General features: G+C 34.2%; 1 protein-coding gene across 1 annotated transcript; it reads right to left on the reverse strand.

Moving 5' to 3' along the window:
- Positions 1 to 3,864: 3,864 nt before the first annotated feature.
- Positions 3,865 to 12,164, reverse strand: hdip1 (HDAC and MIER1 interacting protein 1). Its single transcript, NM_001002512.2, is given in 4 exon segments — positions 3,865 to 4,584; positions 6,883 to 7,062; positions 11,063 to 11,156; positions 11,947 to 12,164. Coding segments are annotated over 4 exon segments (459 nt in total). The 5' UTR covers positions 12,013 to 12,164; the 3' UTR covers positions 3,865 to 4,465.
- Between the last annotated feature and the right edge of the window lie 4,852 nt (positions 12,165 to 17,016).

Below are 17,016 nucleotides of genomic sequence, written 5' to 3' on the forward strand. Positions count from 1 at the left end.
AAGAAAAGTAGGTAGTGCTGTCGCCTCACAGCAAGAAGGTCACTGGGTCAAACCTCGGCTCAGTTGGCGTTTCTGTGTGGAGTTTGCATGTTCTCCCTGTGTTCGCGTGGGTTTCCTCCGGATGCTCCGGTTTCCCCCACAGTCCAAAGACGGTACAGGTGAATTGGGTAGGCTAAATGTTCCATAGTGTATGAGTGTGTGTGTAGGTGGTTGATTCCCAGAGATGGGTTGCGGCTGAAAGGGCATCCGCTGCGTAAAAACATGCTGGATAAGGTGGCGGTTCATTCTGCTGTGGAATTAATAAAGGATTAATAAAAGGCGAAGCAGATAAGAAAATGAATGAATGAATGAATGAATGAATTTAAAGAAAATGAAGAGAATACCTTCAAAAAAGTCAACTTTTTGAGAAAAAAAGAACCACTCCTTTCACCTACGGGCCTGCAAATACTCATCGAATACTCATACTTTTAGACTAGATGCTATTATTCAACTTCTCCATGTCTTGTAATCCAAGATACACTCTCAGAAATAAAAATACGGAGCTGTCACGTACCCAAATGTACCTAAAAAGTACCTTTGAGGTACCATTATGGACCTTTCAGGTTCAAATATGTGCCTTTTGAAAAGGTAGTGCCCCAGTGACAGCTCCAGTACCTTTATTTCTGAGAGTGTATAAAGGCAGGGATCTACTTTAATCCTACTCACCAGGCAAAGTGCCAGAGACTGTTTCACACTGAGAATGTTCACTGGCAGTGCCAAACAAGCCCACAGTCTCGTCACTTTCACAACAGACACACACGCCACCTGCTTTTGACATTTAAACTTCAGACCACAAACACCAACTCTTCAGTGACTCATCAGCTCAATGAAATCCACGAAAGCAGATATGATTGCTCTTTTAGCCTCCTAAAATACAGACAAGAAAACATTTCCACAAGCATTGTTGGTTTATAGGTGATGGTTCAAGAACAAAAGCTGTAACACTGATCTGTACTAAAGGTGGCGACCAAATGCAAATGCAGCTACTCAGAAAGTGGGAAAGCCCTGCTGCAACTCAACAACTCTTGTGTCATGTATATTAGCAAAACTGCAGCATTTATCTCTTGATCTGTATCACTTCATTGACCACATGGTTTGACTCTGCAGTTTAAATGTTTATTATGCCTCCATGGGTGGAAAGAGTCCTGTAAAAATCAGACGTATATGTAACAGTGCCATTACTTGTTTAAAAACGCAGCTTAAGTAGAGTAAAATGTCTTGTAAATATGGCTCAAAGTATAAGAAAAAAGTAGCCCATTGAATAGTACTCAGTGAGTATTATGCAGTGAAAGGCTTTTGTGTGTACATGCAATTTGTGTAGGGATGTGTAAATGTAACATTCTGTAATGCATTGATATAGTCTAAACAGACTCTAAGTCACTGCATGTAAAGATTTAAGACGTCTTCCTGGACACTTTTAATGATTCCAGATGGTTTGCTGAATTTATAAATCATCCATGTGTTGCGGTAGTTCACTATGATGCGCTTTATTTTCCATGTGTGATTTGATTGGACAGGAATCACAGGACTCATTTTTGGACTACTTGAGCAATCACCATAGACAATAAAAAATAAAGTAGTGGAGAAAAATACAGATACAGCGCTAAAAATGTACTCAGTAGGGAAAGTAAAAGTAGACATTTTTAAAACTACGTAGTAAATTACAATTCCTGAGAAAAACTACTCAATTACAGTCATTTGAGTATTTGAACTTTGTTACTTTACACCAATGTGGGCTTAACAGTCACACCTTCACAAATGGTTCTTTAAAATTCTTATAAATTAAACTGCTTTTCATCATCTTTCAGGAATTTTTGCTTAAAGATTTATGAGGAAAAACAAAAACAGCTGTATGGCACCACTGTTCAAACTTTTGTGTTTGTGTATATTGGTTGGTCAATTTTTATTGTACAGGTCATCATTTTAAATATAGGATACATTATTTTGGCCAACATTTTTTTTGACTCCAAAAAACACGGCCCTGCTTTTGTGGTGTCCTTATAAGGATAATTTGTCCAAAAATAAAACTTCTCACATTATTTACTCAGCCTTCACTTTTCACAAACCTAAGTTTCTTTCTTCTGTTGAACAAAAGAGGATATTTTGAAAACTGCTGGAAACTGGTAACCATTGAGTTCCATAGTATTTGTAATTCTATAGATGTCAATGTTTAATAGTTTCCAATATAATTCAAAATATCTTTTTTTTTTGTTTTCAAGAGGAAAAAAAAGAACCAATAAGGTTTCACTAATTGAGTGTATTTTTTTCTTTCGGGGTGAAGTATCCCTTTAACAGATTTGATTTTTATGGCGAAAGTTACCATGGCAGCACACACATTCGTGGCCTTGTTTTTCTTGTTGAACAGGGAAAGGTAAATCTAACCGTTAATCACAGTCTGAGACTCAACATTCATAATGTGAACATAAATAGCTTATAAAATACTGTGTGATTAACAGCGTTGTTTACAAAAAAGTTAATTTACTTTCCATCTGGCCATCTAAGATAGGACATTTTTTCTGAAGAACATCTCTGTGAAATATAAATATTATGTTCATCTGTGAAAATGTACAAGGACGCATGGCCATTATTACTTTTCTTTTATTCTTGATATATTGCTAACCTCAGACTTGCTTTTTGGCTCACCAAAAACCACACTTTTAACTAAAACTCTTCTTCAACATTTTACTTGACTAAAAATTTTAAATTAACACCCATAACAGGTACAGTGGGCTGCAGGGTGGCGCAGTGGGTAGCACGGGTCAGTTGCCATTTCAGTGCAAAGTTTGTAGGTTCTCCCCGTGTTCGAGTGGGTTTCCTCTATGCTCCGGTTTACTCCACAAGTACAAAGACATGCAGTACAGGTGAACTGGGTAGGCTAAATTTTCTGTAGTGAATAAGTGTGTATGGGTGTATCCCGGTGATGGGTTGCAGCTGGAAGGGCAACCACTACGTAAAACATGTACTGGACAAGTTTTTGGCTCTTTCCGCTGTGGCAACCCCAGATTAATAAAGGGACTAAGCTAAAAAGAAAATGAATGAATCTGTTACAGCCTAAGGCTGAATAATTTACCAGTGCTTTTTAATTTATGCCTAATTAACCCTTTGATTCAGACACATCTGTACAAGTTTTCATTTACAAAGGCTGCCTTCACCTCTTGCAACCTTTCAACACAAGAAAAGACTATTCACAAAGAAATATGTTTACTATGAAATATTGCTTGAACCGAGCTTAAGCAGCAAAAAATATTTGTAACTTTACTGCACATTATTGTCTGAAGCCAGGTAGAATATACAGACTACACTGCACTGTTAAGAAGGCTTGTTTTACATTGTAAATTATTCATTAATATGGCCTTTGAGAGACAGAAAGGTTTGTGGGGGTGAATCAGTGACGAATGTAAATGGGAATATAGAGCTAGTGATCCATCATCTCTGTGGAAACAGCACAGTGGATTTTCCGAGGTGAGCGTGTTGCTTGGCGATGAAGCTTTGGGGGAAGAAAACACTTTCTGCAGCAGATGCTCACTAGAAAAGCGAACACATTTTGAACTGATAGCGGAAATAGATAAACACAGGCATTTTAAGATGATCTGGACACTTTGTTAATAATAATGTTGTGTAAATAACAAGCTCACACTAAAAGTACAATTTTCACACATTTTACTTGTTCTTATTCCTGTTGAAATACTGAATGTGAAACACTGAAACAAAATGAGATTTGATGAGAGCTGTAGAACAGCTGAAATATGAGCTCTCTACGAGAGTTGCCAAAGGCGTTTTCCTTGCTCCAAATCCATCCTAAAAGAGAGGCACGTGACAAACGAGTTCAAATGCAATTAGTTTTTAATATATTTATTTACAGGGTAAATATTACACATTTATGTTGTTACCATTTGTCAAACAATAACAAAAGGGGAAAATATACACTTAAATTAAAGTGGTCGAGGCATAATAAATAACCATTATTCCTGCGTTTTCTTGGGTTCAGCATACACTTGGTTACTTGTGAAATAATATGGCTCACCGACAACTAAATAAACAAACGTTGGAATAGATCAGCTGAATAATGTCACCAGTCCTAATTTGCTCTTTTAGTGAACCTCCAATGAACAGCTTGAAATTTTAAGAAATGACCGGAAGGAACATTTAATACATTCTATAAAACTGTCATTAAAACTGAGAGAATCCTACACCACTAATGATTACTACAGTTCTCTCTCATGTCAAGTCTTTTTCCCCTCATACTCAGACCAGGTGTCTGAAATCCCACCAATCCGAAGCAGCGGCGCCACTGAGCTTCGGCCTCACAGGCAGTGGGGTTTAAGCTTTTCGGGTCAGAGTTTCCCCACTGGCTTTTACACAGACATATGGGACACCCACGGAAATAAGAGTCCTGAGATTCAGCAGCAAATGTTTCCAACGTCTGCTACAGGATGAGTCTCTGGCCCAGAATTTTGCGGTTAATCTCAGCCAAGGCCACCGAAAACACAAAAGCCTTCTCATCTGAAAGGTTGGCATAAATGTCAACCTCCCTTTCCTGTTTTTCTGTGAAAGAAACCAAAAAAAAAATGCTTAAAAAAAACAAAGATGGCCAGACTGTTATCAACATAGAACTGAACCAATTTTGTACACCAAGCATAAATCAACCACCAAAAGCTCAGAGCGTCATAATAATGTAATTTATTTCAAAGTCTTTATTGAATAAATAAATAAATGAAAGGTGCAGTTGATCAGCAGTGGAAGAGCTAATAATGCACAGACTCTTCCAACCCAGCAATGATTTATTCAGCAGAGAGTAAAGAAAGAAGCGTGTGTGTAAATCATTAATCCACAATATGAAAGCCGTACTCTTGGAAACAGTACAATGAACTGCATGCCTGCTCGATGACTGCTGAATATTTCCATTGTCCACATGGACATAGAGATCTGGCTTTATCTAAAGCAAACTGGGGTCGCTTGACAGTCACAGAGGGTTCCAGTTAGTATGAGAAACTGTTTGGTTTACAGCTAGGTGTGGCTGGGAGTGAAGAGAGATTCAGTGGGATCAGTGGAGACATGCCAAAAAAAGAGGCTTTTATTCTCAATGCAAATGCAAATAAACAGGAATCTCAAGGGGGAGCGTGAAATCAGAGAGGGGCACGATGGGAGTAAAGGTCAGATTGAGTAGTGGGATGTCAGGTAGATCTTGGTTACTCCAGGCCAAACAGGAGAACGTTCAAATCCATCAAAATATCTCACTTTCTAAATGTAGCCGAGTATTTCAACTATTTCTCTGAAATATTTCTTAACTTTTTAAATATTAAAATTGCTCTGATTATAGTTTTTGTTTGTTTTGCATTTTAACTAAGTGAGGTGAAGAAAGAGCAAGCAGAAAACCTCTTGACTGACTCAAATTATAACAAAATGGTGACAGTAACCGAACATAAGATTTCACACTGATGCAAATGCAGGACAGAAAACTGCAATCAAAGTATTTTCAAGAACACCTCACAGCACATCAATGAAAACTATTTCATTAACTGGACATAGGACAACACCCTGACAAAAACACTTTTGTCAGCCTTTTTAGAATGTGTTTATATTTACACACATTGAAGGGATAGTTCTACAAAACAGAATATTTTGTCGTAACTTGTCTCAAACCCTTTGGGTTTATTTATTCTGATGAACGCGAAGGAAGTGGTTGTAAAAACCTGTAGCCCTATATTTGTTTTTTCTACTATGGATGTCAAGAGTTACAGATTTCCAGCTTTCTATAAGTTATTTTCTTTTATGTTCAACAGAAGAAAGAAACTCAAAGATTCATTACCACTCGATAAGGAGTAAATGTTTATTTTTGGCTTTAGTTTATTTATTTAATGCCACATCAGCAACGTATGGCTATTTCATGGCAAAACGTATATACATACAAATATGACATAATAAAAACAAATTTGTATTACAATAAAAAGTTACTTTGTCAAAAATATAAAATATAGATAGTTAAAATTCACACAAAAATATATTTAAAGTTAAATATGATTTTTCAGTTCAATTTTTGATAAATAATTTAAAATTCTTCCTGGTGGTGCCTTTTTTAAAATATCCATCAAAGTACTCTCCTTATAAACACTTTGTCTAATGGCATTCAAACTTCCACATTCCAGCAAAATATGTTTGATGGTAAGAGCAGCTTGGCAGTGATTACATTTATTTATTTTTTATTTATCAGGATCCTCATTAGCCACTACCAAGGTAGTGGCTATTCTTCCTGGGGTCCATCAAACATAACACAAAATTACATTAATACACAACAACAAAGACTAATAAAAACATTAAAATACAAAATTCATACATAACATCCAAATCAACAATCCACTTAATATTGTTCCATTAAATTTTTTTTTTTTTTTTTTTTTTTAAGGTGATGCTTCGTTATTCAGTAAATACAAATGAGTCAACCTAGAATGTCCAATTTGACATCTAGTGTAGACAGTCTGATCATGCCTGGTCTCAAAATTATAATTTGCAAAGTGTCTTTTATTTATTTTCGGGTTTATTTCATGTAATTTATTATTTATGCAGTTGTCCCATTCCCTTTGCCATGTTTCGTTTATATTCAAATTAATTGTTTTACGTCCTCAGGAGGAATTAAACATTATGTCACTTTAAGGAGATTGACTCTCCCTTTAAAAAACGTAAAGAGATTTTCAAGATGTTGTTGGTTTAGATGACATTGTTTAGCACCACTGTAATAGAATAAACTGAAAAACGACCGGCATACAATATAAAAGAAACCACCCAGGAATTAGAACTGCTCATGTTTATAGGTACCATAATGACAGACAGATGTGAGTCAATTACCTTTTTCTTCTTCTTGTTTCTTTAACCCAACAGTTTTGGGTCTCCCTCGCCCTCTGCGGATTGGATCTGAATGACTGTTAGTTCGGGATCTTCTCCTATTTTCCATATCACTGGTGGATGTTAAGTTGATCTTCTCTTTTCGAATCCTTTCCGTCCGTCTTCTCTTGTCTTCTAATTTGTCTGAAATGTAATTAAAGGTTAGGTTATAAATAGAAATATTATTTTTAATATATAATATAATATAATAAATTATAATAAATATAAATATTATTTTTAATATTTCTGCAGAGAAAAAATTCTGCAGATTTATGTGGAATGACTTTGAAATAAAAACAAAAATAAAAAGTAATACCTTTTTAACTTATATTTAATGTTTACAATGCAAATCCAATTAGATCCAATTATTTGGTAAACAAAGCAAGTCTCTCATATAATATATCTACTGAAAGACAGAAAATACTACTTTACAAACTGTATTGTAGATAAATCAAATAATCATTTTCATATTAGTCAATAATATTACAAAAATTAATTTAAAAACTGAATAATTATAAATTTACACTTATTTACACAATTAAAATAATTAGACTCAATGGGCAAAAAGTCAGCGGATTTCTACATATACAGATTTCGTGTGGGCCTAGTTATAAGTAACTGGGGTCAGAGCAATCACATTCTACACACACAAAGTAGATTGTTTTAACAAACAGCAGCTCGCTTGTTTTTTTAAGCCCATCCCCCAACATTAATTGGCAGACTTTAAAGTCAAAAGTGAGTGTCAATCCACATGTGAATCATCAAATGCTGTAAAAAAACAAAACCATACGCAGTGCTGTAATCAGAGAATTAAGAGCTCGTTACTAAAGGAAGTAGGCCTGCGCCTCTCTGAGCGAGTTTATTTATAGGGCTCTACGGTCTCCAGTAAAAGTCATTAGTAACACACTCTAGCAAGCATGTGAAGAGAGGAGAGCTGAGCTGAGCGACGATTTCAAAATGACTGCACCAGAATAATAATAATAATACACTGAAAGCTTTTCAAGGATCAAAATGCATACATGGGGAATTTAGCATTTAATATGTGTTAATATCAAAGACAAATTTCCAGTGGCAGATTAAATGACATCTTAATTAAATAAACATATAAACTTGTATTTTTATATACAAGATCTTGTGAACTTTTTAAATGTTATATTCATGAAATGTTAAATTATGGATGAAAAAAATCTACTACTAATGTAACAGTTAATATATTTTTTTGTAAAAATAACATTTATTTTAACCTCTAATTTTTCAAATATATAAAATGATTAGCAATCAGAAAATGTATAACGTGATATTAAATGATTAAAACCTCTTGCTGACGTGGCAATTGGGTTTAAAACTCTACTAGTTAAGAGGTAAAACATTGATTTAAATAGCAATTTATAATTGGGGTATTTTGCACTGTGATCCTTCAAATGGAGCATTCTAATATGTGTTATTCACTTATTCCTGTTGTTAATATGCCTGACAACATTTTTATATGTATACCTTTGTTATGCTTAATGCCAATTCTCTTGTATATCATGGTCAAGTATGAAAATCAAAAATATAAATATTTTTTTTTGCTCACAACAAAAAAATCCAAACAGGGTGCATCGATGGAAAAACCCTAATCAAATGACATTTACTTGTTTTGTTTTTGAGCTTGAAGATCATTTTGACCTACATAATATATACATGTGGTATCGCAATTGATATTCATGAAAGCCGCATATTAAAATCAGACAATAATTATGCTACACTATAATAATACATTTTTACATGTCAAAAATAAAAACATGTCACTTGTATTTATTTATATCAAGCACTTGAATAATTTAACTTTCTTGGTGTAACTCAATTCTGTAAATTGCTGACGACAACCCATTCTGTCATCAACAGACATTTTATTTACACAGTCAAGTGTTTCTATGGAAGCCATTTAATTTGAAACAGAGATAAGATCTTTTTTTCTGCTCCCTCCCTTTACAGGCCTGCTGTATGACTGCACATTAACTCAGGAATCCAGGCCCCGTCAATAACCTGCACTAACAAGAAGAGCTCTGTTCTGCAGCTAATGAACACTGCGCAACTCCTTCACAATTATGACAAAATCACCAGTAAATCCAGGTGGCCTTACGTCTGAATTTCAGATAACATTAAAATATAAGAATTAAAGGGGAAAAAAAGTACATTTATTTTCAATATGTCACAATAATAGTTTCAAACAAATATGATTTTTTAGCAATTTAACCTATTATGCATTTTAAATAAATTTTACTCATTATTAATTGCTATTTTATTTCGAAACAATTAAATTAAGCAAACAGATTTTCATTAATGCTGTGAATTCAATCATTCAGTGTTTTTACTTTCTTCTTTCGGTCCCCACATTTTGTAACAAATGTATGAAACTATGAAAGGATTATGAAATCAATGACATCAAATGAGCATATTTTTAACCATTATGCATGTGGTAAAATTTTCTTTTATGTTCAATTTTCACTACAAAATTATCAAGTTTGGTTTGTTTCAAATAATTGCTATTGGATCAAATCTATAAGCATAAATAATTATTAAATGTCTACTCTTTATCACAGGCTTTTATTTCATACCGCTCGTAAATTACAGTTCCCTTACAAAAGAGAAAACAAAGCAAGGACAGGCAGGGCAGTCTAAAAAAAAGTCTGTCCCATTTCAGATTGAGCACATTATTCTTAGCAGAGTGAAGGATAAGCCTTGTATAAATATACCGCTGCTAAAACAGAAACCTGATGTTACAAATGAAAACAAAATTCTCTCAGAAAAACAACTATCAGCGTTAATTTAACATAGGAAGATTCTTACACCATCTGAACATTAACAAATTAATTTGTTAGATGACATGCAGAAAGCTCTCAATTATTTATAGATAAAAACTATTAGTGTGCAAATCAACGTAAACATCACACTGCTTAAACTCTCAAAGAACATTTGTGCAAAACATTCCAGTCATAACTCACTGTAACAATCACAGACTGACTCTGCGCTGCCAAAAATTGCAATGCACAAGACAGCTAAGCTTTAAACAATAAAAAAAAAAAAAAACTTCAGCATGTTTGAGAATTTCTGCTGGTTTGATTGAACAATGAGAGGCTGTTTTCTACATTATACAATACAATACTTATGACTGACCTAAAACCTGATGTTGAATAATAGGTTTAAATAGCAGAAAATCTAATTGAAGTGTTCTTTTATAACCCCGAGATTACGTTTATAAAAATAGAGTCAGGGAAGCTGTAAAATCGAAATGTGGCCACATTTCCAAAGTGTGTAATTACAATCCACACAGTCATCACATTTCAACAAGATTATAACAACCCAAGATGGACTCTTATCACATATAACATGCTTTTATTAAATATTTTTCACATTTGAGAAATCACAGCAAGTGTCTCTAGCATTAAAACACAAAGAAACCTTCGAACTTCCATCTAATATAATAATTTTTGCATTTAAAAAAAAAAGTCTAATAAATAAAACATAGAAATAAGTGGATTGAAATATTGTCACTAGCTATTAAATAACAGAACTGTGGCAGGAGGGAGTGAAGAAAGAAAGAAAGTGTGAGCGAGAGAGAGAGAGAGGCAGCAGGAACAAGCTTTTCAGACAGGAATTAGTTTGCCCTTCCCCCAATCCCTCTTAGCACTACTCATTCAAGCAAGCAAACAGCCGCCACTGCGCCACTCATTTCAGTATTCGCAACACATCTTGCTGACTGGAAACTTGCCTGCTATTTATTTCCATTCACCAGTCAAATGAGTCCAACACGTATCAATAGTAAAAAAGAAAATCTAAATAACATTTTATTATCAGCATGACTCAGAAGTGTAGCAAGAAAACACAGGCTGACTAATTTTAGGCCCTGTTCACACTTGATACTCAAAAGCATTTTTGTTTATCTGCATCAATGATCTCATTTTTAGTTGAAGAGAAAAGTTTACTTATAAATGTAAAATATTACATTACGCTGTAATAGTTTTGAACATCCCTTGCAGAGGAGTCCTTTTCCAGATCAATATTAAAATCAAGGCCATTCGAAAATAATTTAAAAGTACATCATTTGCATAGGAGTGGATGTGTGGGACTATGCCTGAAACATAAAAGCCATATAATTTACCCATTACTCCAGACCTCTCGTTTAATTTGGCATTGAGAAGCTTTCGACTGATGAAGACGTAGCCACAAGGACAGGATTTACAAGCCACAGGAATCTGTGAAAACAGAAAGAAAGAGCTTAGTATTCACTGCTAAAGTTTGTGTACAATAAATGACTAAATATTTCCCAACACTGGAAGAAGAGCACTCCATATTAAGTATTTAAAGAGGGGAAAATATGCTGTGCCTTATTAAGGCAACACTGATGTTTAATTTGGGGAAAACTGACATTGACTTTGAAGTAAACAGGAAACAATAGTTTTCTGCTTAGGTGCCAAAACACAAGAACAATGAGATTGAAAAATACAGGCTTATGAAATGATCTGCAGTGACCTGTTTGCTCAAGGACAGAATAAACATAACGTTAGGTATATTTATAAAACTCTAATATTTCATGTTATCATCATTAGAAGAGGCTGAAGTCTTCAAACGATATCAAACACACGAGTAACTTAAACAGTTTAATCGCAGAGTCAAGCCTCCGTGATATTTAACGAGACCAACAGAGAGAGCATAAAAGCTATCCAGTTTCATTGTTTCAATTCAGTAAGGTCAATTATTTTACACAAATACACAATATCATCGCTTAACCACATTGGAGAAAAAATTAGGTGGAATAATGCATGCAATACGATTAATAAAATCAACAATATCACTTCGATATAATGGACAAAATGGGAAAACGATATTTTACATCCCCTAGCAACGCTGTTTCTAGGTCACAAACGGCTAACAAATGACTAACCCTGACTGAATCACATAAGACACTAAAAAAACAATTTAGGGATTAAAAACTTTAGCAAAAACACAAATTTATGAATCATTCATTCTCAAAAAACACCTCACCTGTTGGTCACACTCCGGGCATGATTTGGTGGCCATTTTCACTTTTTTTACTTTGTTAGTAGACATGTTAATAACAACGATCTTCAGTAATATCCACAGACCTCGGCGACCGCACTGTAAAACTTCCAGCTGCACTAACGCACACAGAGAAGTGCAGCTGATCGGCTTCCCGGGAGCTCTGACCAGACACACAAACCGACCGACCATCAATCGCACAACACACACTGCGCATGCGCTCTTTGGAGCTCAGCTCAGTCCTCGGCTGGCAGTTCACGTGACTAGCAGTCAGTAATGAAACGGTTTTTATGATTTTTGCCTGCTCCCTCTCTATAGTTAGGTAATGTGCGTCATTAAGTTAAGGAAGTAAAACAGTTATGAGTGAGCGAAAGGTAATATTTTTCATGCCCAGATATTTTCTTTATGAATGCTGCACTCTCCGAGCATGCGCACTTCAGCACGACAGTCACATGGTGAAGAACAATAAGTGCTGATGTGGGAGAAACTGATATTATGCTGTTTGAGACAAACGGCCATCGCTTTCTAATGCTATGTCTGTGTAATAATTTATAACACTCTCAGATACATCTTTAAATAAACATTTCCTAGAATGTACTCTTTCTTATATAATATTCTAATAATATGTTGATATGTAACTGTATATGTGTGTGAAAGTCTGAGAGAGCATCAGATTGCATTTGTAATATCTACAAATCTGCCCTATACCACCCTTTAAACTCAGTGTTGTAATTGTTCCCTCACATCACAAACATTTCTGTATACAGTTGAACAGTCAGTGTCTCCTTTCTAAATAGCTTCAATTTAGCTTTTTCATTCATTCATTCATTCATTCATTCATTCATTCATTTTCTTGTCGGCTTAATCCCTTTATTAATCCGGGGTCACCACAGCGCAATGAACCGCCAACTTATCCAGCAAGTTTTTTTACGCAGTGGATGCCCTTCCAGCCGCAGACCATCTCTGGGAAAAGCTTTTTCATTATTTGCACAATATCCTGGAATAAATATGACAAATATTACTTAAGCTAATGCATAATCTGAAAGACTGGTTGTGTGGGATGATTTTGGTTTTCATGCTGCTTATCAGATCTCTTTAACTCAGAAACAACAAACATTTCAGTGAGCAATATTTCCAACAGCCTGACAAACATCCCTGTCATAAAACAATAGCTTTGTTCAATAGTAATATTAATAGTAATATTATATATAATATATTATTTAATATATAATAGTAATATTTGGCTCTTGCAGGAGAATCTTTGACACAAATCTACTGTATAACATAAAACATTACATTGATTTAAAAGAATTTGTCACCCAAAATTACATTTTTAAACTTTTTACTTACTCTTTGGTCTTAATTTACAGCCATGCCATCCTAATAGAAGGTGACTTTTATTTTTAGTCAATCCAGTAATGAAGATTTATAGCTGAAACTTTGGTCCTGGCTTTTTTTCAAGTCAGTTGTGCTTTGAAAACAGTTCTTAGCCTTCCACTACACTGTAAAAAATCAGTTGCCTTAAGTTTTTAAGCTGAATCAAATTAACCTTATGAGCCAATTTAATTCATATTATGTTAAACTGATTTAAAACAGCTTACACAACTTATACAATTAGGTTAAAACATGAACAACTAATAAGTTACAATGACCTGAGAACATATGCTTTCAGGACTAATCGATTATATAATTTTTTAGAGTGTAGCTGTTGATTTTTTTGGCATTTTATTAATCAAGGTTCACACTAAAATGTAAGCTAAAAAATGCTATGTTCCATTTATTAAAAAATTACTTACATCTCAGAGTAAATGTATAGCTTTTTATTATTATTTTAAGAGTTGACATGCTATTTTTTAACTATTTTTTTCACTTCACATATATGTTAACATTCGTATAGGTTCATATTTACTTACAATAAAGTCACATTTTTTCTTATGTTTTTATCCTCCTGTTAAGTTTTTTCCCAGTTATTCCTTCATAACAATGCCCTTCTGAAACCTATTCACTTTTAGACTTTTCTTTTATCTGACAAAATGGGCGACGAATCAAAATGTTCATTGTATAGGCAAACTTCTGTTGAACACAATGGAAAATATTTCTGAAAAAATGTTGGAAATTGGTAACCATTAACTATGATAGTATTTGTTGGGTACAGGTTTCCAACATTTTTTTAAACATCTTTTTTGTGTGTTTAACTCACACACAACTTAAAAAATGTCTTAAAAGTTTGAAACCTCTTGGGAGTGAGTAAAAAGAGAGAACATTTTATGTTGGTGTGAGTTAACCTGTTAAACTTAAGAAAAATGATGGCTAAAGGAGACATTCTACCATAATAATACATTTTCACTTGACAGGACCTGATAGGAACAAGCATAAAATCATACAATTTAATGATAGAACGCATTCTTTATCACCTTTTTTGAACTTTTATTATATAACATAAAGATAAATTTAATACACATCATTTACAATAATAATCATTAGATTATTTACAATGGTGAAAATAAAGAAAGACAAAACAAGAGGAAAAAACAACAGAAATCAAAACAAAGAAACATGAGCAGGTTATCTGATCTGAGGATAGAAATAAAGAAATTAAGCGTGAAGAGGGCAAAATAAGAAGATAACAGTAATTTAGAAATTAAAGGTCATGCAAAATGTATATGTTTTGAGTTTTTTTTTGTGAAGTGAATCTGGAATTGTAAGTAAGTAATTTTTAATCTCTTGTATAAATGCTATAATTATCGGCTTTCGATTTGAAAATGTACATTTATGAATATAAAATATGCATAAAAAAGAATAAGTTTTATTATTAAGCAGACATTACAATTTGTCCGTTTGTATAAATAAAAAGCTTTTGGAAGTGATATTTGAGATAAATAAATTACCATTTTGCCAAAATTGGGACACAGTTGGCATCTATGATCACTGTCAGCTTCTCTTTTGTCAAATGATGTCACTTCTGAGTCATAGCCTTAAAGGTGTATTGCACACATTTTATGTTAAATGTAATGCAAATGTGACAGGACTGACCGAAACATGGGCACAGTTGTAAAATAACATTTATTTGTAGAAATTATTTATAATTTCAAGTTTTAAATCATTTGATGTGAATGATAACAACTTAAACTTGCTATTTCAGAATCCCCCCCCCCCCCCCCCCCCTTAATAACAGTTTTTAGCATAACAAAACTATTAGTATAAGTTGCAGTTTGAAATGGGCTGAGGACAAGGAAAACGACAGGGTTTTATGGTTGTAAAGAGAACCAAATTAATAGCAACTCACAAAAAATCAGCCATCAGTCCATTTTTAGGATGAAATACTTTTTATTCGCTGTATTTATTATTTTTTTTTCAGGGACTGATATTGTACGTTTCTGGTAGAATGTCCCAAATTGTGGGCCTACTCCCATTCAACACAAATATGCAATTACAACATGCAGCTTTTACAGTTCTTCCAGTCACTCCTGTCATCTGTGTAAAACATTTCCTTCCTCACTCTTTTGCTGCTATCTCTGTTATAGCAACTCCCCGGACACCGCATGCCATACACTCTTTGAAGCACAAGCCTTAAACTGCAGACAATTTACAGCAGTAAAGCAGCATTTTTCTCCATGTCACTGAACAATGGCTAAAGCCTTGTGTTGAGTGCCTAATGAAGTAGAAAGTACCTAAAAGCCTTGTGCTGAGTGCCTATTGAAACAGAAAAGACAATCTTAAAAGAATATCATGTGTGGCTCTGCAGACTTCATGGTTATTGGTTGCACTGTGGGAAACTTATGTGCTCTTCTTATGTTAAACAGGTCATTGTTCAGCACAACACTGCTCTTTTAACCTCACACAAGATGACGTAAGCTGCTGGTACATAGGGTGTTAATTACATTTCCTTAGAAAATCTGAATTTCTGTGACTGAATGAGTATCTTGTTTGAGGCTTTTTTTTGTATCAAAAAACTTCACTGACAAGTCAACAGTTACGAGTTCAGTTTTACTTTGCCTCATAAAAAATACTTAAAAAATAATAAATGATAACACTAATAAAGGCAACCTGACAAACAATATTATAGTACAAATAAAAGTTTCTGAATGATCATATCATGATCATGATAAAAATAATTCACACCTCTCTTGTCAAGGACTGGATAATCCTGATTACAGAAACCATAATTACGGAACATTCATTAATTCATTTTCCTTCGGTTTAGTCTCTATTCATCAGGGGTCACCACTGTGGAATGAACCGCTAACTTATCCAGGAAATGTTTTACACAGCAGGTGCCCTTTCAACTGCAACCTAGTACTGGGAAACACCCATACACTTATTTACACACATACATATGGCCAATTTAGTTTATTCAATTCACCTATAGCGCATGTCTTTGGACTGTGGAGGAAACTGAGCACCCAGAGGAAACTCATGCCAACATGGTGAGAATATGCAAACTCCAAACAGAAACTGATCCCTCCTGGACTCGAACCAGCAACTTTCAAGCTTCTAACCACTGAGCCACCTTATCACCTTAACTTTAAAAAATAATAATTCACTTATTCATTCATTTTCTTTTCGGCTTAGTCCCTTTGTAATCTGGGGTCGCCACAGCGGAATAAGCCGCCAACTTATCCAGCCTATGTTACACACAGCAGATGCCCTTTCAGCTGCAACCCATCACTGGGAAACCTTAAAAAATAATAAATTATAATAATAATAGTAAAGGCAACCTGACAAACAGTGTTACAGCATAAATAAAAGGTATACTACAAATTTCTGAGTGATCATATCATGATAATAATAATAATTATTCCCACCTCCTCTTGTCAAGAAATGGATAACACAGATTAAAGAAACCATAATTATGGAAAAGATTGGACATATATTAAAAGGAAAATCCAAGTCAATTCAGAAGCTGTGGGAAATTCCTGTGACCTGTCTTAGTATTGATTATAAGTCTATTATTTATTCTTAATTGTGCACTTTACGTTATTGTAATATTGTTCTGAATTAGCCCACACTGCTGTTTTTTTTCTTCTTTACTTTTTTCTTTACTTCTTTCGTTTT

The sequence above is a fragment of the Danio rerio genome, chromosome 7, assembly GCF_052040795.2.
Source record: "Danio rerio strain M-AB ecotype USA chromosome 7, GRCz13ab, whole genome shotgun sequence".
NCBI classification, from domain to species: domain Eukaryota; kingdom Metazoa; phylum Chordata; class Actinopteri; order Cypriniformes; family Danionidae; genus Danio; species Danio rerio.